Source organism: Hippocampus guttulatus, chromosome 12, assembly GCF_054856545.1.
Source record: "Hippocampus guttulatus isolate MCC_2025c chromosome 12, RoL_Hgut_1.0, whole genome shotgun sequence".
Lineage (NCBI taxonomy): Eukaryota > Metazoa > Chordata > Actinopteri > Syngnathiformes > Syngnathidae > Hippocampus > Hippocampus guttulatus.
In genome coordinates, this window is record NC_141272.1 from 17,555,074 (window position 1) to 17,578,596 (window position 23,523).

The 23,523-nt window shown below is 41.0% G+C and overlaps 3 protein-coding genes across 5 annotated transcripts in view; 1 reads left to right on the plus strand and 2 right to left on the minus strand.

The window, feature by feature from the left end:
- The window catches only part of nf1a (neurofibromin 1a), an 88,283-nt gene that overhangs the window by 49,780 nt on the left and 14,980 nt on the right, over positions 1-23,523 (plus strand). For all 3 annotated transcript variants that reach the window (XM_086124734.1, XM_086124736.1, XM_086124735.1), the window contains 7 exons: positions 8,553-8,711; positions 9,392-9,489; positions 11,039-11,185; positions 11,412-11,558; positions 12,928-13,038; positions 21,906-22,338; positions 22,450-22,790. In XM_086124734.1, the coding sequence (XP_085980860.1) occupies positions 8,553-8,711; positions 9,392-9,489; positions 11,039-11,185; positions 11,412-11,558; positions 12,928-13,038; positions 21,906-22,338; positions 22,450-22,790 (1,436 nt within the window). The remainder of the gene's footprint in view (positions 1-8,552; positions 8,712-9,391; positions 9,490-11,038; positions 11,186-11,411; positions 11,559-12,927; positions 13,039-21,905; positions 22,339-22,449; positions 22,791-23,523) is intronic.
- Positions 15,311-19,660, minus strand: evi2b (ecotropic viral integration site 2B). The gene is made up of 2 exons (XM_086124737.1): positions 18,845-19,660; positions 15,311-17,165 (listed from the first exon to the last, which is right to left on the minus strand). The coding sequence occupies exon 2, from the start codon at positions 17,122-17,124 to the stop codon at positions 16,087-16,089; it is 1,038 nt and encodes a 345-aa protein (XP_085980863.1). The 5' UTR covers positions 17,125-17,165; positions 18,845-19,660; the 3' UTR covers positions 15,311-16,086.
- Positions 19,334-21,763, minus strand: LOC147197691 (uncharacterized). The gene is made up of 2 exons (XM_086124738.1): positions 21,624-21,763; positions 19,334-21,518 (listed from the first exon to the last, which is right to left on the minus strand). Exon 2 carries the CDS (start codon positions 21,510-21,512, stop codon positions 20,952-20,954), a length of 561 nt encoding a protein of 186 aa, XP_085980864.1. The 5' UTR covers positions 21,513-21,518; positions 21,624-21,763; the 3' UTR covers positions 19,334-20,951.

Sequence of the window (23,523 nt, forward strand, 5' to 3'; positions counted from 1 at the left end):
TGTTTGGCGCAGTATATGTTTGCTTTTCTGAGTGTCATTGAAGTCATCGTTGATTTACGTTTTCGGGGGCGGTTATTGAACGCCTCTCGAGCAGAAGGCACGGAGACCGAGAAGGAGAAGGATGTGCCTGTACAGTAGTTGCTTGAGTTTTAAAAAGAATGAACACAACAGCTCCGTTTTCTATCATTTTGCACCGCTGCAGAAACTGCCATATGAACGCAAGTGGGGCTGCATCGGGGCTGCTCCGGTGTAAGAAATATCGCAACAAAATAAATCGGTGCAGCACCGGAGCAAATGTATGCCGTGTGAACACCCCTATAGATGAGGGTTGGGACGTAGATCGACCGGTAAATTGAGAGCTTCGCCCTTTGGCTCAGCTCGTTCTTTACCACGACAGACCGATACAAAGTCGGCATCACAGCAGACGCTGCACTGATCCGTCTGTCGATCTCTCGCTCCCTCCTGCCCTCATTCGTGAACAAGACCCCAAAATACTTAAACTCTTCCACTTAGGGCAAGATCTCCTCCCCAACCCGCAGAGGGCACTCAACCCTTTTCCGACTGAGGACCATTGTTTCAGATTTGGAGGTGCTGATCTTCATCTCAACCGCTTCACACTCAGCTGCGAAACGCTCCAGTGAGAGTTGGAGAGCCCTGCTTGAAGGAGCCAACAGTACCACATCATCTGCAAAAAGCAGAGATGCAATACCCCTCAACGCTTCGGCTGCGCCTAGAAATTCTGTCCATAAAGGTGATGAACAGAATCAGCGACAAAGGGCAGCCTTGGCGGAGTCCAACCCTCACTGGAAACGATTCCGACTTATTGCCGGCAATGCGAACCAAACTCTGACATCGGCAGTATAGGGACCAAACAGCCCGTATCAGGGGGTTCTGTACCCCATACTCCCGAAGCACCCCCCACAGAACTCCCCGAGGGACACGGTCAAACGCCTTCTCCAAGTCCACAAAACACATGTAGACTGGTTGGGCGAGTTCCCACATACCCTCGAGGACCCTGCTAAGGGTGTAGAGCTGGTCCACTGTTCCACGGCCGGGACGAAAACCACACTGCTCCTCCTCAATCTGAGGCTCGACTTCCTGACGGACCCTCCTCTCCAGCACCCCTGAATAGACCTTACCAGGGAGGCTGAGGAGTGTGATCCCTCTGTAGTTGGAACACACCCTCCGGTCCCCCTTTTTAAAAAGAGGGACTACCACCCCGGTCTGCCAATCCAGAACGAAAACCACACTGCTCCTTCTCAATCTAAAAAAATATATATATACCTGTATATATATATATATATATATATATATATATATATATATACACATATATTAGAGCTGTCAAACAATTAAAATATTTAATCTAATTAAGAATGCAATTGTCATAATTAACTCAAATTCACTAAAAATTCATCGTGATTACTCACATTTTTTATCGTTTCTGAATTTCCTTTAATATTTTTTTGCCCTATTTTTCCCCATTTTAATGCTCTCATCAACATGGAATCATGAATCAGTTTTCTATGTGCAAAATGCAAATATTTACTGAAATAATTTCGATTTTCAATTTTACATGAACATTTTTTACTTGGAGCAGTTATTCACACATAATCTCTCACACAATATTACTGTCCATCAACAACAGTGAAAAAAATATTTTGTCACACAACGGCTGCTTTAACAGCTCTTTTTATGGAATCAAAACAGAGCAATATAACATAAAGTGCACATCTAAGGTAAACTAGTACTCAGCCTATAGTGGATTTAAGCCATGGTTGCATACTTCGTTTTTCTCAAGTTTACTTTGAACACAGCAGTCAGGCTATGTTGATTATGTTGGTCCTTCTTGCGCGGAAGTCTCTCTACGGTTTTGTGTCGACATCATTTCGGATGACTACACTTGGTTCGATAACAACACTGTAGAAGTTTTATTTTCGCTAGGTCACTACCACTCCACCGCTGAACTCTCGATGTGCCTCAGCGCACCATCGCTGTCAGATGAACACAGAGAAGCTCCACCCACTTTATTTATATGGACACGGAACACTGTAACCTTCCACACAAAATAGTTCCAAACAAGTAATAATAGCGTCAGTGGCATACATCGTATTCGACAGGCTACCTGCTCTTTATTCACCAGAGGCTCATCAACCTAGTCTCTATTTCTCTCCCAAAACACTGTCTTCACCCGCTTGGTGTACCTTAGCCTTCTCCGCTACGTACAATCTCTGTACACAGCTTGTAATGGAGGTTCTCGATGGCAATCCGTAGTGGAGTCGTTCGATGAATGATTTCAGCTTGAGTCGAGCTGTGGACAATGTTGACAGGCTTGCATACAGTAGCCATGCCAATAAAAACGTGCTAAACTGACAGCTCTAATATATATATATATATATATATATATATATATATATATGTGTGTACACACACACACACAGTAAATATTCCCACCTACGGACCTCTGTCAAACTGAAATTCCCTCACCGGAATAAAAACCTATGCATTAAAATTTCGACTACGATATTACATTAACCATCGATTCCTAACAACGGAAGTTCCGGAAGCCATACGGAAGCCCACAGTGGCGCAAACTCAAGCAAGTCCCGCTCGATACTGCGGAATAACTGTCCGCCCCGCTATTTACTCTCATCGGTTCCAAAACGGCGACATGTAAGTGACTCTCTTGGCATGAGTTTTACTGGAATCGCAAATGATTTTTTTATTTCATTCATTTACATTTACGTCCTCTAGATCATGGCATCCAAACGAATAGAAACGGTAATGACCATGGAAGGGAGAGTGGAATGCATTCGATTAGCTGCTCAGAGTAAATTGCTTGTGGCTCGATGGACAGTCGAGTAAACTGACGTTTCTTGGAATGCTTTACCTGTTATCGTGCTAAAAGCCTTCTGCGAACTGGACCGTTAATTACAGAGAAGGTGAGTTCAATAGAACTAACTATGGGCATCAAGGACTTCGAAGCGTCCCGTCGCTGGCTTCAAATGTTTGTTGCACGCCATCAGCTGAGCAATGCTGTCTTATGTGGTGATCGAGGGGAGGTAAAGTTCAAAACAGTGAGTGGAAAGAAAAGCCATCAGGTCTGTTACTAGTCTCATTTTGTAGCAAATAGTCCCAATTTCGTGACACATCTTGTTGTACTGTATTTTGTTCATATACTCTACCTGTACTATATACTGTAGTTTTTGTTATAAACATGTTTTGGGCAATATATTTTTGCATTTTCGTGCTAGTGTTGTTACACATGTATTTTGTTAACATACTTGCATGTTTAAAGGACATGTACCACAGTCGTTTCCCACATAAGGAAACTGTTACAGTGAAACTCCTCTACAACGAAACCTCCATGGGTGAAAATGCCCCCTAGTGTGAAAAAATGTTCGTGCATGAAAGCCATTCCCACTTTTCTTCTCCGCCTACGACGAAAAGTTACGCAGTTATGTATGAGTGCACAAGTCCTTACTCGAGAATACTTACCTGTGTGTGTGTATATCAGAATCAGAATCATCTTTATTGGCCAAGTATATAGAACTGTTAAGGAATTTATTCCTTACTGTGATTTTATTTAGCCCCTCTCTGTTGTTGGATCTGTTCAAACATTTCAAACAAAGAATGTAGTATGCTGTTGAAGGTATTTCCTGCTCACTGTGATTACAATCACCTTAAGTGCCCCTTGACCCCCACCACTTTTCGGGCCCCCTCCACAGGGCATGTTTAACATCAAAAGAGGAACAGTTATCTCAAGTATCTGTGTTGCTGCCATCACATCAAAGCTCAGACCGAAGACAATAGGAGCTGTAGTGGTGGTCTGGTCTCACCTCACCACTCCCAACTTTTTCCAGCCACACCGGGTCAGATGACATGTTAATTTCTTTGTTTCTGGGATTTGCATGGAGGCGTAACTGCCCGCCTCTCATTATCATATTGTCTCTATCTATTCTCATGACCGAATCAATTCGTATTGTGATGGGATAAACTGTAGAAAACATGGCATGGTGTTGGGTCTTTATTCCGCCTTATAGAGAAATAAAAGAACCTGTGTCCAAGGAGGGCCATCAGGAAATGAACAGATCCACTCCTCAACAAGAACACACAAGGAATTTGTCTCCGGTAGTACGGCTACACTAGTGTCATCATAAACAAGGACTTGACAAATAAGTATGGGAGGTCATTCTGTAATGTAAGTGTACCGTTGTGCGGTGGTACCACCCAATGACAGCTGTGAGACAATGTGCAAAGTATCGAGCAGAGCTAAAGTGATCAGTGGTAGTATACAATACTATAACAGTTGGTGCAGAAAATCATTGCACCATTTTAAAGTGATCAGTAGCAGTATTTGTAGTACAAGTGTGCAATTGTGCAATTGTGCCGATGTCCTTGAGCGCTTTAAAGTGTCTGGTGCTCTGGAGTATAGATCAGTGACAGTGGTTCAAGTAAGTACAAAGCTGGAGCTACAATGATTATAGTGGTAATGCTGTTCCACAGGGTTGTGCAAAATTGCCAAGAGCCACTAGACACAAGCACTTTAGGTTACTATTTAGGGAGTTAATGGCTAGAGGGAAGAAGCTGTTTGAATGTCTGCTTGATTTGGTGCACATAGATCGGTGGTGGGCAGGGTGTGGGGGTCCAGTAGGATTTTCCGTGCCCTTGTCTTGGTTCTTGCGGTGTGTAAGTCCTCAAGAGTGGGTATGGCGGTTCCGTCTTGAGCGTGTTCAGCTCCAGTTGGTGTTGGCTGCACCAGAGCGCCAGCTGCTCCACTTATTGTCGGTACGCAGACTCATCGCCATCTTTGATGAGACCGATAACTATGGTGTCGTCTGCAAACTTTGAGTTTGATGGCTGGGTGTGTCGAGGTGCAATCATTCGTGTAGAGTGAGAAGAGCAGTGGAGAGAAGATGCCCCCCTGCGGGGCTCCAGTACTGGTGGTGCGTGTTGATGATGTTGTCCTTCCCAGCCTCATCTTTGGGTCCATCCCATCAGGAAGCTGAGGATCCACTGGTAGATATTAGGGGACACACCGAGCTGAAGAGGTTTGGGGGTGAGGAGTTCTGGGATGATGGTGTTGAACGCAGAGCTGAAATCCACAAACAGGATCCTTGCATAGGTCCTGGTGTTGTCGAGGTGATCGAGGATGGAGTGCAGCCCTTTGTTGACTGCATCCTCCACAGACCTGTTTGCCCGGTAGGCAAACTGCATAGGGTCCAGCAGGGGTCCGGTGATGTTCTTTAGGTGGTTCAGCACAAGGCGTTCAAAGGACTTCATGACCACAGACGTCAGAGCGACAGGCCTATAGTCGTTCAGTTCCGATGTTGCTGGTTTCTTGGGAACTGGGATGATGGTGGACTGTTTGAAGTAGGATGGGACCTCACACAGCTCCAGGGATCTCTTGAAGATTTGTGTGAAGACCGGAGCTAGCTGGTCAGCACAGACTTTCACGCAGGAGGTCGACACTTTGTCGGGCCCCGCAGATTTCTTGATTTTCTGCTGCTTGAGCCATCTCATGTCCTGTTCGTGGATCAGTAGGGCAGAGAATGAGGGTGGGGCCGTGGATAGAGTAGTTTCTGGTCGAGGTGGGCAGATGTGGGAAATGGGGGTGTCCTTTTCACATCGGAAAAAAAACATGTTTAATTCATCAGCCAGACCTTTATTGTTCACTGCTTGGGGGGATTGTGTCCTATAATTTGTGATTGCTTTTGTGCCATTCCACACAGATGGAGAGTCATTTGCAAAAAAATGTTTTTTCAGCCTCTCTGCATAGCTTCTCTTTGCGATATTAATTTCCTTTGTCAATTGGTTTCGGACGCGTTTGTACAGTGCCCTATCTCCACTTCTAAATGCGGCCTCTTTCTCTTTTCTCAGTTGCCTTAGTTTGGCAGTGGCTTGTTATTGTTAAAGGAGCGGAAGGACTTTGTTGGTACACACATGTCCTCACAGAAACTGATGTATGATGTTACAGTGTTTGTGTATTCATCCAGTGTGCCCGTTGACGTTTCAAAGACGCCCGAATCAGTGCAGTCCAAACATTCTTGTCGAGCTAGCTTTGCTTCATCAGTCAATTTCGTTTGACGGCTGGGTGTGTCGAGTACTCTTTTGAGGGAGAGAGAGAGAAAGAGAGAATCGGGAAGGGCGCAAAAACTTTTTCACACCACTCAATTAATCAGTATTGATGAGGACGCTGCTCTTTTGGACAAGCCCAATCACCCCCCTCTTTCTTACCCTCGGGCTCTACCAACCCCCACCCCCGCCGTACACATAGCAACCACAACAGAATAGACCAGGGGTGCCCACACTTTTTGGACCGAAGATCTACTTTTCGATCAACTAACCTCCCGGGATCTACCATTACCGGCACGCGCGCGCGCGCGCGCACACGCACGCACGCCATGATGAGAAACAGCCTGAAACTGAGGCATGCGATGCACTTTTGCAGCCTGTTAACTATCGTAGCTCACACGTACCATTTTCAAGTGCTTCCCTGGGCCCTCCTAGATTCCTATTCTTTGCCCGTGCCCTCGGTGAATTGTACACAAAGCAAACTCTCAATGAGAATAATGACGATAAAAGATAGACCGCAACAGCTCTGATTGCAGACTGCTGAGCGCTAACAACTTCCGGTGACGTAATCACGCGCCATCGTAAATTCAAGATTTACCTGCTTTATTTTATTTAAAAAAAATTTTTTTTGTGAAAATGAGACTGATAGGATAATTAGGGTGCAGCGTACATTAACACAAAAAAATATATTACTAACATGTACAAAGACACACAACTGGTTGTTTTGTTTTTTTTCTCCTCGACACTCCTCGGATCTACTTGGGACCTGTCTTAGATCTACCGGTAGATCAGGATCGACCTAATGGGCACCCCTGGAATAGACAGTCTGCCACAGAGTCAAATAGCGTGACTCGACACAAGCGAAGGTGCTGGGAGGGTCTGTGAAGATACGCAGCCAATCAGGTCACGGGATAAATCTACTCGTGCTGTCACTGGTCGACGTCGCACCGGAAACTAATCATGTGCCTTGAATGAGTGCCCGTTACATATACAGTACAGGCTCGGAGTCATTCGACTTTTTTTCTGAATACGGTATTTTGTTGAAAAAAAGCGTGATGACTGAAGCCGCGGTAATGAAACGCGAAATAGCAATGATCACAATTTTTTTTTTCCCCCAATGCCATTGAGTGATCTGGTGTCAATTGATCTTTTTCTACAATACCAACATTTATTTTGAATGTATAAACATAATACTACTGCCATATAACATCCATCCATCCACTATCTCAAGCACTTATCCTCACGAGGGTCGCGGGTTCCCAGCTGTCTTGGGGCAGCAGGCGGGACACACCTTGAACTGGTTACCAGCCAATCGCAGGGCACACAGACAAACAAGCATTCGCGCTCACAGTCACACCTAGGAAAATTTTAGAGCATTCAATCAACCTGCCATGCATTTTTGGGGAATGTGGGAGGAAACTGAAGTACCCGGAAAAAAACCACGCAGGCACGTGGAGAACACCGGATTCGAACCCACAACCTCTTCAGTCTGAGGCGGACATTCTAACTATTTACCCACCGTGCCACCTGCCATACAACATAACAGTCTAAATTTGAACATATCTTGTACAGTTTCAAACTGGCAAACGCACAAAATTCCTAAAATATTTACGTTTTTCTTTTACTACTTACTTTTCTTGAACTAGTTGCTGTGGCTTTCAACTTATTTTAGTAGGTCTTGAACTCCTCATGTCATACTGACTATAAAATATAGACTGTTCAGTTGTATTTGGCTCCAAACTAAAAATAAATAACTTAATCTTATTACAACCATATCAATTTGGTTTGAAGCACGGTCTATAATTACGATACAAAATGGTAGAAATTGCACAAAAGACAAATGCAAACATTTCTTTTTGCCTGTACACCATCTTCTGTATTGGAAGTTTGACAAGTGCTGAATTACATTTGACTTTCAGAGATTGTTATTGTTACGCACAATAAATTGTGACATGATTTGTCACGTGTAACCCTGTCTTGCTTCCAAACAAGATGTAATAATCATCCATTTGGCTCTTCCACTTTTGGGCATCATGACTTACTTGTTCTACATCTGTCATTCACTGTTTGAATATCAACATCATTCAACACATTTTCTTCTGAATGTGGCTGAGTTCATGCTCATTTTCTCTCTCTTTTAATCCTAATTTAAAAATGTATCTGTTGTGATTCACTCTTGCTCTGGGTCTCGCCATGCATGAATTCAGAGTAACCTTATTCACTTTTCCTTATCCCAAAACCAGCATTTATGTTGCCATGGTTCACCTTACTCTGGTCGTCTGGAGATATCAATACCGGATAATCATTTTTCAAATCATTGCTTTATTGTGCCCTTCATCAAAACTCATGTTTTTGTCCTTCTCTTTGCCTCTTCCTGGCCCCCTTTCCCAAACCTCTCTACTTTATTTTTGTTTGGCATCTATTTTGTTTTTTCCCCTTCTCAACTGCCCCTGCTTCTTTCATGCTCCTTTACATAGGTGGTGAGTCAGCGATTCCCACAGAATAGTATTGGTGCAGTGGGCAGCGCCATGTTTCTGCGATTTGTAAATCCAGCTATTGTATCCCCATATGAGGCTGGCATCCTGGAGAAAAAGCCTCTTCCTAGAATCGAACGAGGTCTCAAGCTCATGTCTAAGGTAAGGACATTAAAACGATATTTATAAAATAATAATGTGAATAGTCCGAAACAACACTGCATTTGTTCGTCTTCTTAATTGTGATAATGGTTGATGATTTGCCACAGCCTAAGTGACGGATCATTGCTGTACGTTAATTTCAGTGCAGTTGGGTCATGTGATGTTAACCTTTTAAAAATGCATGTGAACTGTTTTTGTATGTAGTATACTGGAGTGTGAACAGAAATGAGTTTATATGAAGAAAAAATAATTCCCTTTTTTCAGTCATTTTAATAAGAAAATTCAATTCAAATTAGGTTTAATTTAGATTAAGGAATACAAAACACATTTTAAAAATATACTTAATTCTTCCACGCAGTGATATTAATTTATTGGCTGAAACATTTAGTCCCACATATATTCTGCAGGGCAATGCAATGTCACTGAGAAACGGTTTTAATTTTAGTTGAATGCTACAGAATAACTTAACTGTCAGTGGTTTGAAGGTGTTCCCTCACAGAGACACATTCACCTTAATCCTGGTCTGCACACATACCACCCAGTATTTCATGTTATTTTCATCAGATCAGACAATCTTGATAAAGGAAATGCCTATGTAAGCACACTCTGTTTCAAAGCTTAGAACATTGGCAGACTCCATTCATGGTCGTTGTAAGTGTAAATGTGGTCTTTTCCTTTAGATTTTGCAGAGCATTGCCAACCATGTCTTGTTTACAAAGGAAGAGCACATGAGACCCTTCAATGATTTTGTGAAGAACAACTTTGATTCAGCCCGAAGGTAGGACAATCCCAATGTTAAAGGTACTGACTGTAACCACCATTGCGTCCCTCACCTGCTACCTGCTGAGAATTGCGTAGAAATAGTAAATCGTGATCAGTGGCATTGTTAAATGAAAGAAATGTTGGTTGGAAACCACTTTTGGGGCCTCCTTACCTGGAAAACCGCACTTGGCTCTGTTACGAGTAAGCGTGATCCAAACCTCAATTTCTGTGGCCAGACAGGCAACAAGTTAGTCATTTGTTGTAAGAACCAACAAGTGCTACCCCAAAGCCCAATGAAAATAATTAGCCTATGGCAACCACTTGCTACTTTGAACAGGAAGTGAGTGGCTGACTGCACTCTGCCGACGTCCAGACGGCAGACAGGAACAATATGTCAGGCAGACTATCCCCGCGGCTAGTTCGATCACCTCGAGTGCCAGCTGGACGACAACTTCTGCTGGCTATCCTAACACTACTAGAGCAACCTGTGCTAGCTGAGTTGATATCCCGGCCAGTTGGACCTTCACCTCGACTAGCCAGGCTAACACCTTTGCCAGCTGAGCCGAAACCTTGGTAGGCTAGGCTAACAAGACTGCCAGTTAGACCTTCAGCTCCTCAGTCAGGGCTCACATTGTAATGTAACTGTGCTTTAATGATATGTTATGCTACAGCAATAGTGTTTGTGTTTGCTTGCCAACGTGTTTTAACTGCATCAGCGTGTGTGTTGATGTGTCACAATTTGTACATTCACCACCCTAGTAAGGATAAATGCTTCAGAATATGGATGGATGGATATGTGTTTTGGCTTCCTCCTTTCCTACTAGCCTGGAGTCCCAGTGTCCCATTGCGCTTCACGACAATTGTTTTTATTTAATGTACCTTTAATCTGATTGTTTTTACAGTTACAGTAGTTTTGTATTCTGAATACATAATCCCGGCAACAGCTACATACCTCTGTGACTCCCCAAGCCTGGTTGCAACTGAATGAAGATTTTATATCAGGGTCTCGAACTCGAGTCCTCAGGGACCGCTTTCCTGCATGCTTTCCATATCTCATTACTGCAACACATCTGATTCAAATTATTCGAAATCATTGTCAGGCTCCTGCAGAGCTTGTTGATGAGCTGATCATTTCAGTCAGGGGTGATGCCACAAGAAGATATGAAAAACATGCCGGAAAAAGTGACACTTTAGGACCGAATTTGACATCACGTACTGTAAATGTCATTTGCATATTATTGAATTGTGTCATTTCTTTGACTTTTGTAATTGATGTATATGTTACATTTTCTGTTGTACTGCAATGTTGTGGAAGAGCCCAACTGCCGACTGGAGTTGAGAATGAGCATTAGCTCTAGCCGCCATATGCATTCAAATTTTAATTGTAATTATTAAGGTATGTTGGAAACAAAGTCAAGCACCATATTGTGGTCCTCCCAGGTTGCGCACCTGCCCCATTGCGGCGCCGTTGCTGATGGGGATTGACTCAGATTAGACTATAATGTGTCTGAAGATTTCAATTGCTTCACTTTTTAGTCTAACCGGTGTCTTCATTCCTTTTGCAGTTTTTTCTTGGACATAGCATCTGACTCTCCACCCAGCGACTCTGTCAACCACAGCCTTTCCTTCATCAGTGACGGTAATGTGCTCGCCCTCCACCGACTGTTATGGAACAACCAGGAGAGGATTGGCCAGTACCTCTCCAGCAACAGGTCAGCATGTACGCTATCTAGACAAAAACAACCTGGCATACTTCTTAATTAATCTGTTCATCATTGAGGAGTTTGACTACACCCCAGTTTGACCCCTGAATACTTTTGTTTGTATAGTGAATTAATATTACACTTAATTTTTTTTATTTTATTTTTTTGTTTTAAAGTAACTGGCACTGTGTGAATTATTTGCGAATGTAGAAAATGACATTCTCAATCTCTCCAGAGACCACAAGGCTGTTGGCAGGCGTCCTTTTGACAAAATGGCAACCTTGCTGGCATATCTGGGGCCACCTGAACACAAGCCTGTGGCTGACACTCACTGGTCCAGCCTCAACCTGACCAGTTCCAAATTTGAAGAATTCATGACCAGGTAAGATTACATATAAAATAAAAGCACAACTTTCAAAATAAAAACAAGGCATATTTTATATTTTATTTTGACTTCAGGGTCACAGTGTGAAGGCCAGTCTGAGACTGTGCGGCTGTGGCCCCCGGGCCATACATGTCTAGTCGATTGGGCTACTCTCACTCATTAAAAAAAGGAGAAGTAAATAAAAATGTGTAAACTGCATAAGGGCTCCCCGGTGTACAACTGGTTAGCACGTCTGCCTCACAATGCAGAGGTGCAGGGTTCGATTACAGGGCCCCGCCTTTTTGTTTGGAGTTTGCATGTTCTCCCCGTGCCTGTGTGGGTTTTCTCCGGGTACTCCGGCTTCCTCCTACATTCCAAAAATATACCTGGAAGGTTAATGGAATACAATACTCTAAATCAGGGGTGCTCAAACCTTTTGGACCGATGATCTACTTTTCGATCAACCACCCTCTTGCAATCGACCTGTTACCGCCACGCATGCTCGCATACGCACACACTTATACAGGCATACCATGATGAGCAACAGCCACAATGGCCCCTATGATAAACTAAACAGAAAATAAAGTGGACACAAGAGTTTGAGTTTGTTAAAAAAAAAAAAAAATCGCATCCTACCTTAGTGGGAGACCTGACGCAGAGGCATGCGACTCACTTCTGCAGCCTGTTAAATATCGTAGCTCATGCGTACCGTTTTAAAATGCTTCTCTTGGCCCTCCAGATTGCCATTCATGACGAGTGCAATCGGTGAATTGCACACAAAATGAACTTTGACTGATAATAATAATAATCACAGCTATTTTGCAACAGCTCTGATCGCAAGCTACAATTGCAGAGCACTAACAACTTCCGGTGAGGCAGGTCACCCGCCACCGTAGGTTAAAGGTGACCTGCTTTATTTTATGTATTTATTTTTTTTATACATTTTGTGAAAGTGAGGCTGATCGGATGATTGAGGTGCATTAACACCAAAAATATATTACTAACATGCACAGAGACAGTTTTTATATATATATATATTTTTTTCCAATATCCACACCTCGCCATCGACTTGGTCCCGCGAGCTACCGGTCGATGGCGATCGACATAATGGGCACCCCTGCTCTAAATCGTCCTTAAGTGTGATTGTGAGCAAGAATGTTTTTTTGTTTGCGTGCCCTGCGATTGGCTGGCAACCAGTTCAGGGTGGCGGGGTACACCCTGAACTCTTATGAGGATAAACGGTTCAGATAATGCATGGATGGATAAACTGCGTTTTTTAGTCAATTAGGTTTCTCAAATCTGAAAGCGTTCTCATAAAATAATGTATTGAAAAATATTTTAACACCAATGTTGCCTTGCCGGTCCCAAGTTTTATTTTGTTTTATAGGCACCAGGTCCATGAAAAAGAGGAATTTAAAGCATTGAAGACTCTCAACATCTTCTATCAGGCTGGTACTTCAAAGAATGGCAATCCAGTCTTTTACTATGTGGCTCGCAGGTAAGACTTGAGCATTAATTTTCTTTGGATACTGAAGCAGTCTCTTCTGATCTTCTGTCAGATTTTTTTTCCATCACTGCCTTTTAACAGTATCTGAGTAAAATCTTATTCCAGGTATGATTATGCACCTCATTTGTTTAGAGTAATGGTGATTATGGATAAGATCTCGTGGTGCCACACTACCGCAGCTCTTGGCCCGTGCTGCCCACACAAATTTATTCCTTCCAGATGCTTTAATAGTACTATATGATCCTGTTCTATTCTGTACAGAATTCCTGATATGTCAAATTTTTGTACACAAAACTTCCCAATTTTTTTTAAATCCACAATATACACACAAATGTGTTTTATGGTTAAATGTAGCTGTTTCAGTTTAATCAGGTGCGTTTTGTCATTTGGAAATTTCTGTGTGTGTGTGTGTGTGTGTGTGTGTGTGTGTGTGTGTGTGTGTGTGTGTGTGTGTGTGTGTGTGTGTGTGTGTGTGTGTAAAATACCGTATTTTCCGCACTAAAAGAGGCACTGGATTATGAGGCGCACCTTCAATGAATGGCTATTTTGTAAATTATTTTCGTACATTAGACGCTTCGCCTTAAAAGGTGCAGTCTACAATGCCTCCACTAGATGGTGCTACGCTCCTTCCATTCAACTCGAGAGACATCCGTTCAACTTGAGAGGCGTTCATGACCGCCTCTGAAAAATGTAAATTAACTATTATTGTACTTAAATGAAACTACGAAAATTGAAAATAATGCATCAAAACAGAAAATCAAGAGAGGAAATCACAAAATAAATTCTACAGTATATCCCCTCTACAGAATTTATTTTGTGATTTCCTCGCTTGATTTTCTTCGTGGTTTCATTGAAGTAAGAATTAATTTACGTTTTTCGGAGGCGGCAATGAACGCCTCTCGAGTGGAACGGAAGAGAAGGCACAGAGACGAACAAAGACGTACAGTAGCTGTATTTGTTCAGACTCTGAAAACCATTAATAAAGTCTGCGTTAAAAAAAACACACACACAACCACAGCTCTCATTTTTTCAATAAATACAGGTGCGTCTTTGTCCGTCTCTTTCCCTTATTTTCTTCCGGTCAACTCGAGAGGCGTTCATGACCGCTTCCGAAAAACACATTGGCATTTCCTTTATCGTAGCTCCAAGAGTACGATCAGATAAGATAAAATAAGAAAACCTTTAATAGTCTCACAATGGAGAAATTCCCACTTCACAGCAGCAAAGTTATGAGAGGAAGAAGTAGAAGAACAAAATAAATAGGAGCTGCTGGAAAGGCAGCCACTCTCGCGGCGCCATCTTGAAGTCAAAATAACACAACAAGATGTCAGTCGTAGTTATTTATTCCTTTGTTGTGTATTCACAAATGATGAAATCACAATATAAATTCTGTAGGGTGGGGCAATAGAATTATTTTGTGATATCCTCGCTTGCTTTTCAGTTTTGATGTATTATTTTCAATTTTTGTAGTTTCATTGAAGTAATCGGTAGTTTACGTTTTTGGAGGCGGTCTTGAACGCCTCTCGAGTCGAACGAAAGAAGGCACGGAGACAGACAAAGTATTGACAGACTGTATTTGTTGAGACTGTTTTAAAAAGATTAACACCACAGCTACCCTTTTTTCGGAGCTGCAACACAAATTTATTTAATAAAGCAGCGACACAGTTCACTGAACCAACAGCAAGTTATAACATTGGAAGCGTGTCTTCAGGAAGGAGCCATCTTGGAGTCGACATATTACCGTAATGACCATACAACAGACGCACTGGATTTTAAGGCGCTCGGTGAGCTTTTAAGAAAATGGAAGACTTTTTGGTGCGCCCTATAGTGCGGAAAATACGGTAATTTGTTTTTCTCCCTTAAATATTTTTGGGTGGAAGCCAACCCCCATTTTAATGCAAAACACGTTTAGGTGGTTTATTCCCATTTAATTTGGGGGTGTAAAAAAAGTATATTACTGTGTTTTTTTAATGCATTTTTAATGGCTGTAAGTTACATGCATAGTTTCGCTACTTGCAGGCCTGTTCCACCTGAATAGTAGGGGTATATAATGTTAAGTTTAAAATGTGTTTGAAAAATTATAGAAGTCAATAAAACTTACTCGGTCAATCACTCTCAATACCTTGCAAACAGATATAGAAAGTTTTCAGTCATTATGTTCAACAAAAGACATGGCATGAGACGCTATTATTTTTCCCCCTTTTAAAATGAATAATTTAACAGTGATACAGTACAAGTGACTCACACAGACACTGACAACATATAGTAATGATGTTAATATTTTTATTTATCCAAATAAATTCCTAAAAACAAACACAGGAAAAAATAAATTAAGAGCCAAGAATGAATAAAAACTGCATGAGTTGCTGAAATGAATATTAAGGAATAAAAACAGTACAGCAAAACAGCGTTTGTGGTTGTTCAAACTCATGAAACAAGGATTGGAAACAACAGACAATATGTAAGCCATTTTCGTTTCATCACAACCAAGTGAGCTGCGCTGTGTCTGCCGCTGATCTTATCGTCAGTCGTTTGTCAACTGTTACTTTCTGAAAATGTTATTTGACATTTGTAGGGCGCATGTCTACTTGATCGATACAAACACTCTAATGCCTTGGATTAATGTGAGCGGGTTGACGGCTATTCCGGTTGGGCGATCAAAGCGTACTCTCGTAATTTGCCCGTTGAGTGCCAATTGCCAATTCTGCGGAAGACACAGTCAGCCAGATCTGCACATACAGCTCTTACAAGCGTTGGAACAGAAGTGACTAAAATTGTCCTTTTCTCTGTTCTTTCCGACAGTAGTCAACTCTTTAGCAATTTCCTGTTTTAAGTTATTTCAGTTTTTATTGTCTTCATGAATTGATTGTAGCTTCAATACACTGAGCATCTTATGTAAAAGATGTCAGATTTTTTTTTTTTGTTGTTGTTTTTTTGTTTTTTGGCAATATGCTGCCTAATCTTTTCGGTCACAGGAAGAAAATGTTCTTCATAGAGAATTTGTCAATGACCTTTTGTTGGTTAAGATTTTTTGCGTAATTAAGATTGCCCAAAGTCATTTTCCTGAGTGCAGATAGAGTCACAGTTTTCGTTGCCAGCATCGCCATTTGTGATGCTTTGTTTCGTTGAAGTTACAATGGGAGAATTATCCTCAGTCTTTTTTGTATCAATTCTTTCCAGTGCACTTCTGGTATCCAATTCTGATTCAGATGTACTCCCTTGATGTGTCCTTCCAAAAGTAGAAGCTGGTGTTTTGGCTTCCAACTCCTCTTGTATTTCAGGGAGAAAAGACAGCCTTTTGGAAGTTTTCTGATACAGGAAGCTGGCAGCAGAAATCCGATTCGATGACCTCAGTGTTACTCGTCCGTTGTCATTTCCGTGGTTGAGAAATGGCGAAGGACCAGCCCAGGCAGTCGTTGTTATCTGCTCTTTCTGAAGTTTGCGTTTCTTCACAATGATGACCAAGATTCCAACAACCATTGATACCAGAGCCACACCTATTAGTCCTGCCACTACATGGCTGTGAATTGAGACATGATTCAAATTTTCTGTTGGAGGTTCTTGGATTTTATTTGGCTCAGTGATGATAGTGACTCTTGAAGGTTTGTATGACTCTGTGGACGGCGTAGTATCCCCACCGGTATTTGTAGGTTTGTTTTCGAGAGACGAGGTTGAAGATGTGGCTGCAGTAGAAATGAGGTTTGAGTCTATAGATGAATGGGTCATTTTAATAGTCGAAGGGAGGACCGTTTGTTCCATGTTCTGGCTTTGGGTGGCTCTTGTGAGCATTGGAGATGCAGTTCTTTGAATTACTTTGGTGGCGTTTGTCATTTCTACCGGTGAATTTGTTTTCAGGGAAGTCATGAAGCCGGTTGTTGTTGCCTGAGCCGCCTTCATTTCTTCTGTGATGTTTAGAGGTTTCTGATTGTAAGTGACTGTTGGATGCTGGACGTGAGTGCGATTTTCTTTTATCTCACCAGTTGTCACTCCAATTATACTGTGACCATGGCCAATTGTCGTTGCACCACTTGTTTGCAGTGGCAATGTGAAAACTAGGCTTACGAGGTAGAGGATCATAGTTTCCGTCTGTGTTGTTTCCAGTTGGTTTGTCTGTGCAGCTGTAATTATAGAAAGTTGTTTTTAAGTTAAAATGCTACATCAATGAATAAAAGATATTCCCATAGCCGTAGCTATTGCATTTTTTTTTTTTTTTTTTTTTTTTTTTTTTTTTTTGTTAAAGTGTGACATTCTCAGTTAAATTAAAATGTTGACACTGTATGTTTGGTTGCTATTTTGATCCAGGAAATCCATGTTTCATTTTTGTTCATTCCTTTTTTGGAGCAAAACTGTAAGTTAAAAAAAAAATAATAATCATATTAGTTCCAAAAATCAAAATGGACCAAACGGATCACAGCTTGTTTACTGGTTTGTGATATTGCAACTAGCTGTGATCAGCAAATTACTCATGCAATTAATACTTATCTAGAGAAAATTAAGACAACAGCTGCATTCAGGATTTAAGCGCACACTCAAACGAGAAATGAATCGGTTATGGCTGACCTCAGCCGTGACAAGGAGCTTATCAGGTCAGAAGAATATAAAATATTTATGTCAACAATATTATTTGTGTTGGTTTTCATGACCACATGTACTGAGTTTTGAGATCTACATACTCTCAAAATTATTTTTTTGGTGTGATAAATTTTGCTTTGCATAAGACTAGATGTTTTTTATTTGTTTATTTCATTTCATAAAAGAAAATGCAAACATGTTTACATGCAAATGCCAAATTTGAAGGAAAAGAAGCAAAGAGAACAATAAAAGTACTTTCTGAGCCTAACCCGTTCAGAAATACTTTTTTGCACTTTTACACTCATTGTTAATGTGAAGGGATTCAATTTCTACCATGATATGGATTTCAAGCCATATCAATAAGCCCTCAGTCTCTGTTCGAGGCAGTAGACAAAAATATGGGAAACATTTTTTACATATAATCTTATATTCATGTACAAAATGCATGTACATTAGTACAAAATTTTAAATATTTTTGGTTAAAAAAAATCTAAACTATTCCACATAATTGCTTAATACAATTATGACAGCAAGCAATAGATCTTGCTTTCCCAAACCATTTTAAAAACCTAAGAAAAAGACGCCTCCATCACCTCTTTAGTGTCAGTGCATTATTAGAGAAAGGGATTTTCAAGTTTTGACAGTATGATTTTATTTGGTCATTTTGTATGTTACTGTACATAGTGAATAATGCACTGAAGTTTAAAGAAAATCATGAAATAACTCAAAATTGCAATCAGAAAAAAAATCTGTTCAGTCTTTTCCTAAGTGATTCAGCCCTAGTTTGTATTATGTCTTAGTTGACAGTACTAAAATATCCTATTACACAACAGAATAAAATGACAAAACCCAAATCATTTTTATAAGATGTAGTGTGTGAAAATGACTCATTGCATCTGTAAGCCAAAACATTTTGCACATTAAAGCAACAAATTGGGACCAGCTCTGTTATTATATTAAGCGACTTCTACTATCTAGTCGATCACACTGAATTGACACAACTCAAATGTAATCAGCAGAGCTACTCTTTTTGGCGAGAGAATATAGTTTCTGTCATCATACAAATGGATCAAATCCTGAATGAAATGACAGGTTTGAGCAAACGGCTGATAAATCATGCTTCTTTGTAGATGGTAGGAATTTTCATGATGATCAGAATGGTAAAAGCACAAATTTCTTCTTAAAGACAGTAAGAAAATATTGATGAAAGTGTAGAATTTCTTACCACGGATTGTCGGATTGGTCTGAAACCACACGCAGAATGTCTGTTAAATTGAAGCAAGAGCACCGGGCGTGGATTCTATTAACTGCTGTGTTTACAGTTTGAAAGACTGACCGACTCCTGTTTCACTTTCAGGAAGTCTTGTGAAACTGGTGGCAAGCCAGTGCATTCTAAATGTATCGTCACGCTAATAAACTTAGCTGCCGAACTCAATAGGTTGCCAAAGTCAGATTTTTGCAGGAAATGACTCCATAGCACAATGCGGATGTTGCAAAAATGCCGAGCTCAAAGACAAAAGACACTGTTATGTTCATAACGTGACGGTATAATAGATCATGCACATGTGTGTTGATAGAGGTTTGGATCAAATAAATTCATGGGTTTATATAATAATAATTAACTTTCGGTAGTGGCAAGATGTAGTACCCTTGTAAGTTGCTATAACCTTGGAAGCTAGAAGACAAAAGCGGCAAAGATTCAGGGGAGATAAACTGAAAGATCATTGTGCTCTTTATTAATTATGGTAGAGAAATTACTGAAGTATTTTGGTCTTTATTTTTAATAAATAATATGGACAGTCTGAATGGAAGTAAATCAAGTGTACACCTGGCTTCATTTTTCTCATTGAAGAAATACACTTTTCGTTAGCTTGAGTTAAAACAGCAGTCCCAAACCTGATTTACACCATGGAGAAGTTTAACTTTGAGGCATATTTTGAGGGACGGGCAAAGAAACAAATACAAATAAATGAGTAATTGTACAACTCATCATTAGGTGGTGATGTTCGTAATTTCTAAGTGTCCTGCGCTTGGTTTCTTCAACAATCGGTGTGATGGGAAAACATGTGGCCCATTAGAATTTGTGAGCCCAGGGTGCAGTGTCTGTTTAGAGAATCAGCACCCAGCTGAAGGTGAGCTTATATCAGAGGAAAATTAAATGGAAATGACCACTATTCGCAAACTGGATCGCAATCAGAGCTTGGAATACAGGGAAATTTGGTTGTACTGAAGTTTTCTTATCCTTTGCTCTCCATTTGTCAACCAATATGGGGGAAAATGTCCACAAAAATTTAAATAGAACTTCAAATTCATATTTAAACATTACTATTCAGAATAAATGGCCCACAGATTGTTTGATTTCCAAGTGCATGACATGCATGTCGCCACATCATTTGGATGCAGAGGTGCATAGATGCGCTAATGTTTTTAATACATGAATTGAGGTAAGTCGACTCTTTTTGTTTGTGAAAGAAGTTTCACCTTGAATACAAAAGCTTTTTTCCAAAAGGGGTTCTCAGTGAATATTTTCAGTTTTGTACTACAAAAATTCCAATTACTTCACAGGTAGTCGAGGAGTCACTGTATTCTGGAATTCTGACTGACTCCAACTGAAATTTGCTCATACTTTCCACTAAACAACTGTTGTCTGCTACATAGGACATATTTTCTGTTTACATTCACACTATACACTATTTTACACGTTATTGGTTTTAAACAGACAGTCTCACAAAGTTCACGAGTCATCTGGAACTCGAGTGATTTTAGAAAATGATCTGAAACGGCAATTGCAAGTTTCACATAAAGAAAAAAAAATGACCACAATATGGGTTATAAAGTGAATTAACCTTTTTAAAGAGATTTGCTAAATGTTTGGTCCATCAAGTCAAGTATCAAGTCATCACGTAAAATACTGGCCTCAGTCATAGTTTGGCCAGAATAACCTTTTTGCCTTTTTTGTCAATTGTTTGTGTTTTCAGAAAGAAAACCGAAAAAACTAAATGCCTTTGGCCATTATTGTAGGAAGATGAATAAGACTTATTGGCCTACGTTTCTGTTATTATGTGATGTAATTTCAGCTGCCCCCGCCCCCAAAAAAAGAGTTCACATCAAAGGTCGGCACGGAGTCTTCTGCCTAACCATTCATATACAGTACACACCTGATCCAAACAACCTACCTAGAGGTCCATATCTTGTGGACCCCATAGTACATCGTAGTTCATCTCTTCGATTTTAATAGTCCTAGTTATAGGACACACAACACACCTTGTTAAATATCCTTCGAACTGAACAGCCACGAGGCTTCTGCGTTTAAAGACTGCTGTTTACCAAAGTCACTTGAGATTTCCAGACAAGTCTTTTGAGTCTGAGCTCAGCATCTGACCATCACTCGCCTCAGGATTGAAAGCTTTTCCTTCCTGTTTAGTTTCTACCATTGCCCCCTCCTCTTCCCTTTGCAATTCAACTTCGTTCTCTTCCTGTATTGTGTTGTCTGCTGTCACCTCCTCCAGCATGACACTGGTGTCACACGGCCCATCCAGGCCTTCAATCGCAGGTGGGTGAGTGTCCCAGTAGTCTGTACTACTCACCAAGTACATATTGGAGTGGGAGGCCTGTGGAGAGTAAACCTGGCGCCGAATGTGGTAGAGTTGACAGGCTAATACCACAGTGGCAATCACTAGGCAAAAAATCAGACCCCCTGCCGAGCTTATTGCAATCACACCCATCTCAGTGTCAACCAAACAGTCTGCTCGCGTGCCATTGTTGTCCTTGTCAGGAAAGTTTGTGTGGTCTTTGGTGGTTTGGTTCAGCTCCAAAGTTGGAACGGAGAGGTCTGCGTTGATGTGACGGAGTAACAGTGTGACCAACAGCCAGAGAGCTTTAGTTCCTTCCATTCTGTTCTGTGATTTAGAGAAAAAAATATTTCAATTCATTTCACGTTGATTAAATCTTTCTGAACATTGCCGAAACTGTTTGATGTTGCACAATTTTGTGTCAATACATACTTCTTTAGAGAAAGGGAGAAGGAGAAAAGAGATCTTGGTGGAGTTGCACAATTCCTGCTGATGTCTTCTCAAAATACAATGAAGCAACTTCCTTGCTGTAGTGTTGTTATTTCGGACACCTTGCTTTTGTTACTCAAATCTGCCAACAAAAGATAGAAATATGTTTTGGTATTTCAACAATATTCAATATTTGTCACATACATCAAATGCACATTGATGAACATCATCAACCACAGAAAATCTTAAATATGTCACTGTTTGTTTTCGTATCATTCCTTTTAGATTCAAAACTGGACAGATCAATGGAGACCTGCTCATCTACCATGTACTCCTCACCCTGAAACCTTATTATGCCAAACCATATGAGATTGTGGTGGACTTGACTCATGTGGGCCCAAGCAACCGCTTCAAGACAGATTTTTTGTCCAAGTGGTTTGTGGTTTTTCCCGGTTTTGCGTATGAAAACGTCGCCGCTGTCTATGTCTACAACTGCAATACTTGGGTGCGAGAGTACACTAAATACCATGAGCGGCTACTGACTGGTTTAAAGGGGAGTAAGAGGCTCCAGTTCATTGACTCTCCAGCTAAGCTCGCCGAGCATATTGAACCTGACCAACAGAAGCTACCTGCTGCCACGCTAACTCTGGAGGAGGATCTCAAAGTATTCCATAATGCTCTCAAACTGGCTCACAAAGATACCAAGGTCTCAATAAAGGTGAGGATTGACTCATTTTTACTGGATGCACGTCTGAATCTGCTGTTAACTGCATTACCCTACCCAAGCAAACTCGATTAGGTCAAACAATGCATTTTCTTCCCCCTTCAGGTCGGCTCGACAGCGGTACAGGTGACCTCGGCCGAACGGACCCGTGTTCTTGGACAGCCCGTCTTCCTCAACGATGTCTACTATGCCTCAGAAATTGAGGAGATATGTCTGGTAGATGAGAGCCAGTTCACACTCACCATGGCCAATCAGGGCACACCGCTTACTTTCATGCATCAAGAATGTGACGCAATTGTCCAGTCTATTATCCACATTCGAACGCGATGGGAGCTATCGCAGCCTGACTCGATCCCTCAACACACGAAGATCCGACCCAAAGACGTTCCCGGCACGCTGTTAAATATTGCTCTGCTCAACCTGGGCAGCTCTGACCCCAGTCTCAGGTCAGTACAGTACTGACGAATACTAATTCTTTTCAACAGTTAAAAAAAATACATCAGCATGCCAATCTTTACAGACTGAAACCAGAAATAAAGTTATAAAGAACAGGCTTTTTGTTGTTATAGAGTGTATGCAGTTTTTATTGATTGAGCTATTATAAACATTTTACACTATAGATAGGACATCATAGGAAAAAAAATCATAATTTGCTGAGTAACAAATTACTATTATTAGGCAGTAACTAAGTTAGTCACTCAATTACTTTTTGGAAAAAGTAATTTGTAAATGTAACTAATTACTTTTTAAGTAACATTCCCAACACTGCTTGCCCTTTCACTCACTCAAACACTCACTCACAGCTGCGGTGATGTGCTTGCTGCATCAGCCAAGTGTAGATACACCATTCCCTGACTCGGATCTTATTTTATTTTTTTATTGGGGGGGGGGCACTGTTTAAAAATGACTATGGTATTCCTTTACAATAACTTCAGAAAAAGTCGATGTGCAAAGAGGTGTCAACGCTTGGACTGATTCTGTAAGGAACATTCTTGGGGGGTCTGACGAATTGATTATTTGATGGAAAAGTTGTTCGGATAATCAGTTCTCAAATTATTCGATAGTAACAGCTTTAATGTTTGCAGCTTGAGGTTTCCTCCAATGCAGTGTATGAGCACTAGTCACTAATATTGTAGCAATAAACAGACATTCAGTGTTGTTGTTGGTGTTTTTTTTTAA